Source organism: Myripristis murdjan, chromosome 9 (genome assembly GCF_902150065.1).
Source record: "Myripristis murdjan chromosome 9, fMyrMur1.1, whole genome shotgun sequence".
Classification (NCBI taxonomy): domain Eukaryota; kingdom Metazoa; phylum Chordata; class Actinopteri; order Holocentriformes; family Holocentridae; genus Myripristis; species Myripristis murdjan.
The window spans coordinates 33502130-33514273 of NC_043988.1; the positions used below are offsets into that span (position 1 = coordinate 33502130).

The 12144-nt window shown below is 43.2% G+C and overlaps 1 protein-coding gene across 1 annotated transcript in view; it reads right to left on the reverse strand.

Annotated features, from left to right (window-relative positions):
* The window catches only part of fras1 (Fraser extracellular matrix complex subunit 1), a 321197-nt gene that overhangs the window by 120645 nt on the left and 188408 nt on the right, over positions 1–12144 (reverse strand). Inside the window, 6 exon segments of the mRNA XM_030059979.1 lie at positions 1322–1631; positions 4683–4823; positions 6043–6183; positions 7338–7478; positions 9520–9666; positions 12015–12144. The exon segment at positions 12015–12144 is cut by the window's right edge and continues 17 nt beyond it. Coding sequence (XP_029915839.1) covers positions 1322–1631; positions 4683–4823; positions 6043–6183; positions 7338–7478; positions 9520–9666; positions 12015–12144 — 1010 coding nt within the window.

Genomic DNA, 12144 nt, shown 5'->3' on the forward strand with positions numbered 1-12144 from the left:
CTCAGTTCATCCGTCCAGGAGCTGATGGAGTGTTGAAACTTATTTTTTTTGGGTGAACGCACTTTCCCTCAACCTGCCAGGTCGACTCCTGCTTCAGTCGGTGGTTTCAAATGTTTCCCAGATTTAACTTTGAGCGCTCCTCTCTGTCCTCTCCTGTGATGGATTCCTCCCTGAACGGCTGTTGAGCGTCGGGGTGAAGCCCTCGCTCTCTGATTGTGAGGGACTCGAACCACACAAGAGACTCGCTTTGTCTCCCGTGTGGTTCGGGGGAATCAAAGTCCCCGCGGATCCATTTCCCGCAGACACTTTCTCCACCTCTGCACTGATTTATTTCAGGGAGTTACTCGACTTTTCGGTCGCAAGAGCCATTTTTTCTCGAGACATCATGCGGGGATTGATTTCTTTCTTTGGAAGCGTGAGGGACTGATACTCAAACCTGATGTTTACTGGTGATGTTTATATATGATATTTTTTTATATATATATATACTTTATTTTTTCAATTATTGTTGACATATTTGCAGCTTAACTGCTTCCACAATTGCCTTTCATGTCAAAATATTTTTTTTTAAATAAAGAAACACAAAGAAGAAAAGCACAAGACAAAAAAACAACCAAATTTTCTCGAAATCTACCAAAAATAAATAAGTAAATAAATAAATTTAGGAAAAAAAACAACAAAAAACATGATGGATTAATTGGATACTGCAGACATTTTATACCAGGCCTATTCAATTGGCGGCCCGCGGGCCACATGCGGCCCAGAAGCAATTCCCGAGTGGCCCAGCTCGTGGTTCAACCAAAAAAGCAGAGAAAAACATTTGCGAGAATGAACTCGAAATCCCTGCAGTAGTTCAGAAAGTGAATGCAACACTCCACGTTGCCTAGCAACACACAACCAACTCACACTGCAGCGCGTTGTTTTGAAAGTTACTGATGCTAGCGGCTCAAAAGTATGTCTTTTTCAACCCTTAAACGAAAAATTGACGATGAAAACCGCCGTTTTAAATGTCTGGAAAATGTCTGGCCCAGCTTAAGGTCTCGGTTAAAAATCTGGCCCAACTGAATTTGTAATTGAATAGCCCTGTTTTATACCTTCAATTCATATATGCACATTTTTTATTCCTTTTGATGATGTAGTTATAATTTACAGTCATCTAACATCCACCTTTTCTCAAACACATCTTCCATATTCCTTATTTTGTGAGTTATTTTGGTGATGTTTTAGATCGCTGAAACTAAACTGGACCTGGAAAAGCTTTCAAACTGTGTCTAAAAGTTCAGGGTAGATTCTCCAAGTTTCAGTTTCGCATCCTGCTTACCTGGTTTTGTCTTTCTGGTGTTTGAATCGGACCCGTCCGGCCTTCAGCTCCGCCCAGGTGAAGGTGTCCTCCCTGGTCAGCTCTCTCCCTCTCTTCCCTCGGCCTCCCTCCGCCTCCTCCTCCTCCTCTTCTCCTCCTCTGAACAGGACCAGGCGCCCGTTGCTCGGCGCCTGGACGAGCTGGAAGACGAGGCGTTCGGCGGGGCTGTCGGGGTCCCGGACCCTCAGCAGGGCGGAGGTCAGCGGGGCAAAACCTCCGAGTGGAACCATGAGGGAGCCGTTGGCCTGCAGGGTGGGGGGGTGGGCGTTGGCTGGAAGATAAGATAAGACAAAAATAACTGTTAAATGATCTTCAGTGTACAGCTAAAGTGAATGAGGTAAAAACCAAGTACATTTTTTGTTGAAAATGAGGAAAAATCCGATTTGAAAAAAGCCCTCAGCGAGCCCTGTGGGGAAAATTATGTCTGTGCAGCAGCAAATACCAACAAGACACAGACTTGAAGGAAAACAGACTATAAATAAGAACAGAGCAAAGTCGGGTTTATGAAACATCCTGAAACCGAGTGTGTAAAGCAGAAATTTATGAATGATAAGTACGGGAAGAAAAGAACAGAAAAAAAAAAAAAACTAGATATCTGCATGGCTTCATCCAAATTTTAATAAAAATCTGTCAAAACCAGCCTGTTTCCAGCTAAGGGGAGTTCAAGAACTCCAAATGGGACTCTTGTAAATGAATAATTTAGGCACATGATGCTAATTAAAGCATGTCTGATGGAGAAAAAAAAAAAAAAAAACAGTTTAACATAGTGCATTAAGAGAGGAACTGCATGTGGGTCAAATTTACTACAAACTGCGGGCCAAATTCATGTAATGCAACATAAGAAAAATAAAAGTTTGCTGAAACTTTTTGTAGCCTTTTGCCCTGTTTTTGTCCTGCTTCCCACGTCTACCTGAGATAAAGACTTGATTTGATTTTTACTACATCAAAATGAACTTTGATTAACAGTAAACTCACAGACCTCTTATTACGGCACTGAAGGCGCTTCTTAAAGCCTTAAATCTGAATAATAAAATGTATGTGTTCCTGACAGTGGCAGTATGAAAGTGATGAGAGAGACGGTTGTAAAGTGAACAGAGGGAGAGGGAAGTGGGAGAAATAGCCGCTGAGATACGAGCTCGGCATCACTGTCTCGCCGTGGCATTTCAGAAGTTGGCTTAATTGGAACCGACTTTGTTGGGGGAACTTCTTAAAGATCAGCTATTTCCAGACACCGCACTGTAATCTCATTATATTTCCTCTAATGATGCCAATAGGCACTCCTCTAAAATCTCAAACTTTTGGCCGCATAATTAAACTCTCAAATGAGAGAAAAAGTATATAATTTAAAGCACTGGTTCTCAACCTTTTTCAGCCTGTGGGAAAAAAACAAAGCGATTTCTTTGCGGGCGATTTCACTTGATTAACTTGTGGATTAGCCGAAGCCTGGAGGCTGGAAAAAAATGTTCATTATTTCACAAGAAGACAGCGTTTATCACCAAAAATGGGTGCCATTATGATATATTTTCCCGGTTCGAAATACGTTTTGTCACATTCCATAAATCATCTCACAACCGCGATCATCTCCTGACGCCTCCAGGTGGAGAGCCGCTGCTTTAACATGAGGAGAGAAAAACAACACGGACAGTAGAGCCAATTAGTATGTTACTAACAACAAACTCTTCCTGTTACCGCACCATTTCTGATCGCTTCTGATGGCTGGGAAAAACTCATTTTCCAGCTTCCAGTTTCCCAACATGCAGCAGAAAAACGACAACAGGGGGGGGACACCAGGTCGGGTCATCTGTTGTGTGCTATTCAATCCATATTTTATTTCCCATTCCTACCATTTTACAGTATTTCTGGCTTTGATATTAATTTACTGCTACTGCCGCTGTGTCATTTTGAATTTCCCCTTTGAGGGATCAATACAAGTGAATCTAAAATCTACATAGAGCTGTCAAAATGCCCCTCTAGCCTTTATAAATAATCTTAAAAAGGGGGGGGGGGTCATTTTGTCCTGAGCACGAGCAAGTCACAGCCGCTTGTGTCATGTTTTTCCACAAATTATCCTCTTGCATCGAGCTGCAGCCGCTGATGACGGGCGTCTGTTTCTAAAGGAGCATTACGTGATCAATGACCTGCTGAATGTGGCTTGAAATCCCAGTGTGGGAGGAGGTTTTGCCTCCAAATGAAAGGCCACGTCCCTTTCGTCCTTCCTATACTGCTCCTTTCCCTTTTCTTCCCTCAGTATCTCTCTTGGAGGAAGTCACTCGGAGGAAGCGAGGAAAGGAGGGAAGGAGGGAAGTGAATGAGGGGAGGAGGAGGAGAAGGAAACAGAATCAGCGTCCATTACAGATCATTCTGCCTGGTACATGTTGATTGGATGCTGTTGGACGGGATGTGCTTCCTCGATCAAACTCCCTAGGAGGAGACGCCGAAGCTGCTTGATTTGTAGGGATGATTAAAAAAAAAAGAAAAAAAAAATCAGTTCAATTCAGTTACAAGTTGTTGTTTTTTCTTTGACGATGTTTATATCGCCATGCTGACCTGGTATTGATATTCTGTCTTTATTTTAAGATATATTTTTGGAGATAAATGTTGTTTATGTATGTTATGGCCAGTGGCGCTGTGGGAATCAGGCTGATCATCACGAGAAGTAAAGACGGCAAAAAAAAAAAAAAAAAAAAAAAGGTGTCAGACAAGGCAAACACACAGCAGAGCTTCGTGACGCACCTCCACAGTTTACATCAAACGTCTGGAGGAGCTCTGGCTTTCATACTTTAGAGGGTAAAGATAAATCAGACCCGGGAAGATAGTCCCAGGGGAAACGTTTGCTTTACACGGCCAATTATCATTTGTGTGATTCATGAACGTGGAGGACTTTGTTACTGAACAGAAGAACATTATAAGGTGTCTGTTTCAACCAAAAAATTTGATTATATGTTGTTATATGTTGTGAAATCTTCAGTACTGATGCATGATTTGCAGAATAGCTTGTTGCAAGATGTAAAATGTTGGTAAACAAACATGCAAAACCACTGGCATGCTCCTTTAAATGTGCCCGCCTAAATTTCCATCGTACGTATAAAACATGTTTTCACACAGAGATGGTAAATCAGACAACTGCTGCAGGTCTGTGCTCAACACTTCTCTTTTATCACTTTTTCTTAATTTAAGAAGAAATTGTTTTAGCTGCTAATAAACATATTCTTGAGTCGACTCACAGTGAAGCCTATTTTAAATCCAGGCCTTTCTACTGCGATTCAGGCAAGCCACCAGCCTCAGTCACCGTTAAAATAACGGACTTTTTGCACGTCGTTACCGTGACAGGTGCGGGTCTTCCTGTCAGCGTAGTATCCATGTCCGCAGTCGGGGGTGCAGTATCCCTCCATGAGGTAGGTTTGATCGCGACAGGCGGTGCAGCGGCCGACTCCGTCACACAGCACGCAGTCCGACGAGCAAGCTGGAGGGGAGAGTCACAGCAGAGGTTACTGCGGCGACTCTGCAGAGGAAGCTTTTCCATGCAAAACACCAAATGTGATGTGTAGTGTCGGGGAAGCCGCTCAAAAACAAAAAAAACAATCAAGTCACTCATCGCTTTCTACAAATACAATCACATTACTTTGCAAATCACTCTTTCTAAAAAGTTAATTGACTAATAACTTTTGTGTTACTTTCTAAAACCCGGATCAGCCTTTATCAGAAGGAGAATACAAGTCTGGACAACAAATAATGTGAAATCTATAGGTCAAGAAGACATACATTTTATTATTCTGCTTATTAAATCGTGGTAAATAAGATATAAAAATCTGATCCTGAACAAGCAGAGGGGAGTCAGACTGGTTGGGACATATTTGGTCTCAATTCACATGCAGATCTTTCAAAAAGTCTCGTTCTCAAGTAACAGAAGTAATGAGACTTGTATTCGACCAGTGACCTCATTACTGGCAAAAGTAATCTAATTACAGTAAGCTGTGTTGTCAAATTACTTCAATGCTGGTGATGCATTGGAGTAATTTGTAAAATACTTCTTAGTGGTTAATGCATCAACAATTTCTCTCTCTTTCATTCATCTTTCACTCGTTCATTCCTCACAGTGACTACTTTTACTTTCCAGACTCCAATTCAGTGCAAATATTTTCCTTTTACAGGAGCGCTCATCATTATGGTAAGGTTTTCGGTACTTTTTCCACTAATGCTTGCAACGCCTTTGTCACGCAATGTCAAACTGCCAGTTCTATATGCCACTATAAGTATGTATAAACTGCTTTCAGTGACTAAAATGACATTTTTCTGTCACGAGGAAACAAATCAAAAATAGAAAGTCTAATACACTAATTCTTCAGCTTGCAGTAACACCCAGAGACATCATTCCTGTCACTTTTAATTTCAGTTTAAATTGATTTCTTGACCCCGTGAACACGCCCTCACACTCGGGCCTCCATCGCTGTACGTTCTGTAATTATGACTAAAAATCAAAAATCCTAACAGAGGAAATCCCAGATCAGGGATCAGCGCCAAACTCCCATCAGCGCTCATGATCTATCTGTCAGAGTTCACGAAAATCCAATCATTAGTTTTGGAGACATCCTGCTGACAGACAAACTAACACACGTTTAAGTTGGCGGAGGTTAATATATGAGAGAGAGGAAGACAGTGGCGCTGAAGAAAGTGTGGAGTACGTTTGCAAACTTGCGAGGAGGCGTCTAGGAAGTGGTTTCTGCCGCATTCGAGCACACACTGGCCCTGCAGGGTGGCGTAGGGAGGCTGGCATCGCTGGCAGCGGCCGGGACCCTGGCACTCCACGCAGTGCTCATCACAACCTGGCACAGAAACAGAGAACACACACACACACACACACACACAGAGAAACCGGTAAACTCAGCAATGTGGGCATTCATTCACATGATGTGCAGGAATGTGTGAACACTGGCTGAGGCTGAAGGGCAGCAGCTGCAGATGTAGACTTTGCTTTTTTTTTTTTTTGCTCTCTGCAGGTTTCTCTTTCTCTCATTGCAATTCAAAATGCACTTCTGCTTCATTTTGTGCTTTCTGTTTTCTGTTTTCTGTTTGGCCTTAAGCAGCGTAAAAAGACTGATGACAAATAGTCAAAGGTAATTAGGTCGGGCTGGAGTCAACAACCAAAATGTATTCACCCCCTCCTTACACCGCTTTTCATTTGCGGAAGGAAATTGTTTTGTGATATTATTAAACCTCTCCTCTCTGCAACAAGAGCAGATTATCTGAAGAGCTGAAAGAGTTGAGAAAACAAAATAAATCCACCGTTACATAATACAGATGTACAGATAATACTGATGTAGCCGCTGCAGGACTGTGCCGGACTGCTTTCTGAACTAGCTTTGCACTTTTTCAGACAGGGTTATTTGGAAAAAGTCAAGAAAACAAAATCGAATCGGAAGAAAACATAAAGAGACTCCGTTTATATATCTTTTAAATTATGCTACAATTCACAAATATACACAGTATACAAGTAAACTGTACAAACTCATGGTTCATTGGTGGTTTTAAGACCCACCAGGAGCCAAGAGGCACCATAGTTCTTCACTAGAAAAACAAACAAACCAAAAAAAAAAAAAAAAAAAAAAAAAAAAAAAAAAAAACTCAAAACACCGAGATGGTTCCTTAAAGAAGCATGGAGGGCTAAAGATTCATTAAAGTACCATAAGGGGTCATGATCTCTTTGTGAGGGGGTTCCTCAAAGAACCCTCTGGGGTCTCCTATGGTTCTAATATTTAGCGTCTTCAAAGCCATTCCATTTTTTGATGTATTGGAAATTATTATGATCATTATTATTATTATTATAATGAAGTGCTTAATGACAGAAACATGAAGACAGATCCATAACTAGACCTGCACTATGGTTCCTGCTGTGTCATGTAACAACATGACGCAGACGCAGGATAAATGCATGCATCTACAATGGCTGCCGTTGTGTGAGACGTGTGCTGGGACTGACCGAGGCATCTGTCTCCGTCCTGATAGGAGCCGGGGGAGCAGCCCTGGGCGCACACCCCGTCCTGCAGAGCGTATCCCTCCATGCACTGCAGGCAGTCGCTGCGCAGGGGCCCTCGACAGGCGTTACAGCTCCAGTCGCACTCTGGATCCCAGATGCAGGAGAGGAGGAGGTGTGTGTGTGTGTGTGTGCGTGTGTGTGTGTGTGTGGAGAGAGGCAGGGGGGATTACAAGTGAGGGGATTTCAGGAGGGAGGAGAGCAAAAGGTGAAAGCATGACAGAGAGAAAGATAAAGAGAGATTAATAAACTCTTTCGGCGGCGGATTTATTTTAAACCCGTTTGTGTTTTCTTCCTCCTCCCGTATCACCTGCACATCTGTCATGTTTTTGGCCTTCATTAGCGCCGCCATAAAATATTAAAACAAACACAATTAGCGCAAACAAAACTTAATATGCTTCTGTGAAGCTGCAACACCGCACTAAAATTACAGCAGATTACATCTCAGGAAAGAAGACTGACCTACTTTAATGATTCCCAACCGAGGGGTCAGGGGAGAGATTACATCAAAAATACATGTTTTTAATATACAAGTTTTATTACACTTGTACTTTGTGAGATGAATTTAACTTTATTGTCAAATAATAAGGGTATTTTCCACCTCTAGTGTTCCTCCAAGTAAAGTAACCCAGGAAGGAAGAGAAAAATCAACATTTTGAGTTTAAGACCCCCATTATTTATGTTTAACCCTCCAATTAAGGGTCACTAATTGGTCTCATTTTGATTTTTCTGAGAAACTGTCTTCTATTCCTGTCCTCAGACTCTTCACACCGTTTCCTTCAGTTTGTCTTTCAGGTTTCATGAGAGGTAGACCCTCATCTTGCTTCTTTATTCCTGCTTTTTTTTCTTGTCACATCCTGTTAACCTCACAAACACAAACAATGACGGCAACAAAACCAGCAGCGAGTGAGTGAGTGGATAACCTGCTAGCGTACGCTCTAAAACATAAAAAGGGGTTCCTGAGGGTTTCTGCGGAGATTCAAAGAAGTTCCCGCGGCTTCTTGGTTAGAAAAGCATCTTTGAAGAACCTCGCGTGTAGGAGGCGTGTGTGGAAATGCTGACAGATTTACAAAAGGCGTTCTCCAAGGATCCTTCTCGGGTTCCCGCGTGATTACAATCTGAAAGCCCCTCGTGTTTCCTCAAAGCCCCGTTCCCTTCCCAGCAGCGCAGAGGCCCGGCTTCTCTCTGAGGCTGCGGGTTCATCTGAGGTTCAGCGGATTATCCAGGTAGCGTCTGCGGCTAGCTGGGGGGATAAACACACCACAGCGCGCTGCACGGCTGAGCCACCTGCCGGAGTGGGAGGCACCGCTGCCTCTCGCAGGAAATCAAACTGTATATCCAGCCACTAGTGGGTTCGCTTAGCCGTTAATCCCATAATGGACGTGGGAAGTGCCGGTTCTACCTCGGAGGGCTGCGTCCTTTGGGCCCCAATACCTGGAAAAAATCTCATTACGCTGCATCAAATCACCGATAAAGTCGAGTCTACGAGGTTATGTTTCTAGGAAGTCAGCCTCACATGAAATGGCTTTCTGTGAATTAAAGTGGATATCTGTGTTAAGCCGGCATGACAACACAGTCAAACTGTTACATTTATTCCCACCCAAAGCCCTATCTACACATTATTCTTTGAGATAAGTACAAAAGGAAAATGGAAGCAAAACATATTTTCACACATCTTATTTGTGAGCAGGCCGTAAAATTGAGTCCGATTCAGCCTGGCAGTACAGTGCGGTTATCCGGCTTTTTTTTTCCCGTGACCTAAATATAACAACAGATCTGAACTGAGATATGTGCAGAATGGTGGGGGGGAAAAAAGGAAAGTTTTTCAGCATGTGCATGGATTCGCTGAGCGTCGTTCATCAATTTTGGTGCGTGTCGAACAAAGTTGAGACACTGAGTTAAAACATGCACGCAATGTTTAAGATTTGCATACATTAATCTACTCCCACAGTTTATTGCTTGATCGATGGGGCTCATAAACTCCATGTGGCACCGTGCACTACATGCAATATAGATGGAAGATAATTTATGAACAGCATAAAGGGCCCACTACATATCCTGATTATTAATTCAGCACCTCCTCCTTGCCCACGGTGCCACTGCAGCGTGACAGGTTGGCGGTGTTTACCTCTGCAGGCGCGGGTCGTGGTGTTGAGGTAGTACTGATGGGCGCAGCTGTCGTACTGGCACTCTCCGAACTGCAGCACCTTCGCCGGGTCACGGCAAGACGTGCAGACGCCCGCCGCGTCGCAGGTCAGGCACTGGCTGTCGCACGCTGCCGAAACACAAGGGGAACAGGTTCGAGACGGAGGCTGGAGATAAACACCTGCCGAGTGGCCGTGAAAATGTGTTTCGTGAAGAGTCGCCCACCACGCCAGCTGGTGACTTGTGGAGACAGTAATGTTCAAATGCCTCGGTTATGTTCTGTGTTTGGCCTTTGCCTGCTGTCAGCTCTGACTATCTTAAAGGACCATAGCAGGGATTTTCTACAAATTTCACACATTTTACATGTCAACAAACTATTTTACAAATAATGCAGGGGTATTAAAAATTTCACTGCTCACTGCTCACTACTCACAAAAAGTTAGGGATATTTGGCTTTTGGGTGAAATTTATGGAAAATGTAAAATGTTCACGCTACAGTGATATTATATCATGAAAGTAGGGCATTTAAGTAGAAGCATACACTGGTGATTTCCTCATCTCAAACAATTTCTTGAAACAAAAGCCAACAGCAGTGGTGGGTATACCACAACAAAAAATGTCAGTGTCAATAACTTGTCATGTGCCCTTGAGCATCAATTACAGCTTGACAACGACGTCTCATGCTGTTCACAAGTCGACTTATTGTCTGCTGAGGCATGGCATCCCACTCTTCTTGAAGGGCGGCCCTCAGGACATTGAGGTTCTGGGGTACAGAGCTCCGAGCCTCTACACGGCCACTCAGCTGATCCCATAGGTTTTCTATGGGATGCAGGTCTGGAGAAAGTGCAGGCCACTCCATCTGAGGTACCCCAGTCTCCAGCAGCCGTTCCCTTATGATACGACCTCGATGAGCTGGAGCATCAAACACCTGATGTGAATTTTGCCGTTAAACTCCTTGTTAGAGAACAGCAACTTGTGCAAAAAGTACTGAAACATTGAACAGTTGGACATGTGCATTCAAAAGTTTACAGAAGGTCACATTAAGTTCACCTGGAAAGGTTATAATGCATTTTAGATTCATCCTGAAATTTCACCCGAAAGCCGAATATCCCTAACTTTTTGTGAGTAGTGTACTTTTTGTTATTGTTGATTTTTATAATGTTCTGTTTCTGCAGCTAACAAACTCCTCGACATTCATAAACTTCACAGCTGATAATTGACTGTGTGAAGCAAACGTTTCCCCAGGGACTATTTTCCCTGGCGGAGGAGGAGGGAGCATTTCACTCCGCACCCAACTTCAAGTCATCAAAACACAACAGTGCTGCTGCTTTTAGGAAAACTAATGTGGAGGACATTTTCATATCACAGTGGAACGAATGGAAACCAACGGCAGCAGAAAAGGGAGGAGAAACGATCCAGGGCTTCTAAAATACGACTGCTTTGCTTTGGGAAAAGTTTAGCAGGAAGGTGAACGTCTAAAAATAGTTTAAACTAAAATAGTTCAGTCAGAGTGCACATCTGAAACAAGGCACTAACTGCTGGTTCAAAAACATGTGGGCGGCACACTTCTCTCCATATATCATATATTATTCATTTTGATGAGTCAAAAAGACCACTAAGCCATAAACTAATCAATTTCCTGCAATTTTACATAGAGTTTAATACATTTTGATTGTACATTGTTTACATTTCTTCTTTATAGTGTCTTAAATGATATTAATTATGTTGGCAGGTACAGAATAAAGTCAATCACCTTATTTGGCAACACGTTTAGGCTATTTCAGTGACATATTGAATGAAGAAATGTATTTAACATCTTATCATCTCAACATGCAGTGTTTAAAATACTCCGATATTTGCCATGAGCTACTTTTAGCCTTCAAAGATGAAAGAAAATACTAGATTATCCAGCTGTGTGAAGTGACATGTTGAACGGCCTTGTCTCTAATCAATAATCCATGTAGTCTAATAACAAGCGTGTTATTTCTGACACCGATGCCCAACTAGGCCTGCTGGTGGCGCTACAGGGAAGGTCATGGGGTCACCAAAACTGCCAGGGTTCATCCTCGAGCCTGGATTGTGCCATCGCTGTAATCCAGATTTCCCCTTGGAGGCAATAAAGATCTGAACCGAGCTGATCATAAAATATGTAATGATAACAAGAGGGAGCGCCGTAATTCACCTGACAGTCGTCGTCTTGCATGAGGGCAAACAAAGGAGGGGAAACAGAGGAAGGCTGAGGCTTTACTGACCAGCTCCCACCGGTGAACGCAGGCAGATTAGCGGATTTCCTGAGCAAACGTTCTCAGGAAAAACCTCCATCAATCACCGGCTGACCAGAAGGCCGCTGAGCTGTCAGATTTAACTGATCTGGTGAATAAATATGTTGCATATGGACCGACAAAATGTAATTCTTGGGTGTTTTTTTTAGGTGCTGAGATATTTCCATCCTGAAATTTCTGCACGTCACCCACTTACCCTGACACACCCTGTGACCGTTGTCATAGTAACCGAGGGGACAGGCGGGAGCACAGACACCTGAGGGCAAGAGGACGCTGTGGGCGGGGCAGGAAGTGCAGGACAGAGGCCCCGCCCCGCTGCAGGACTC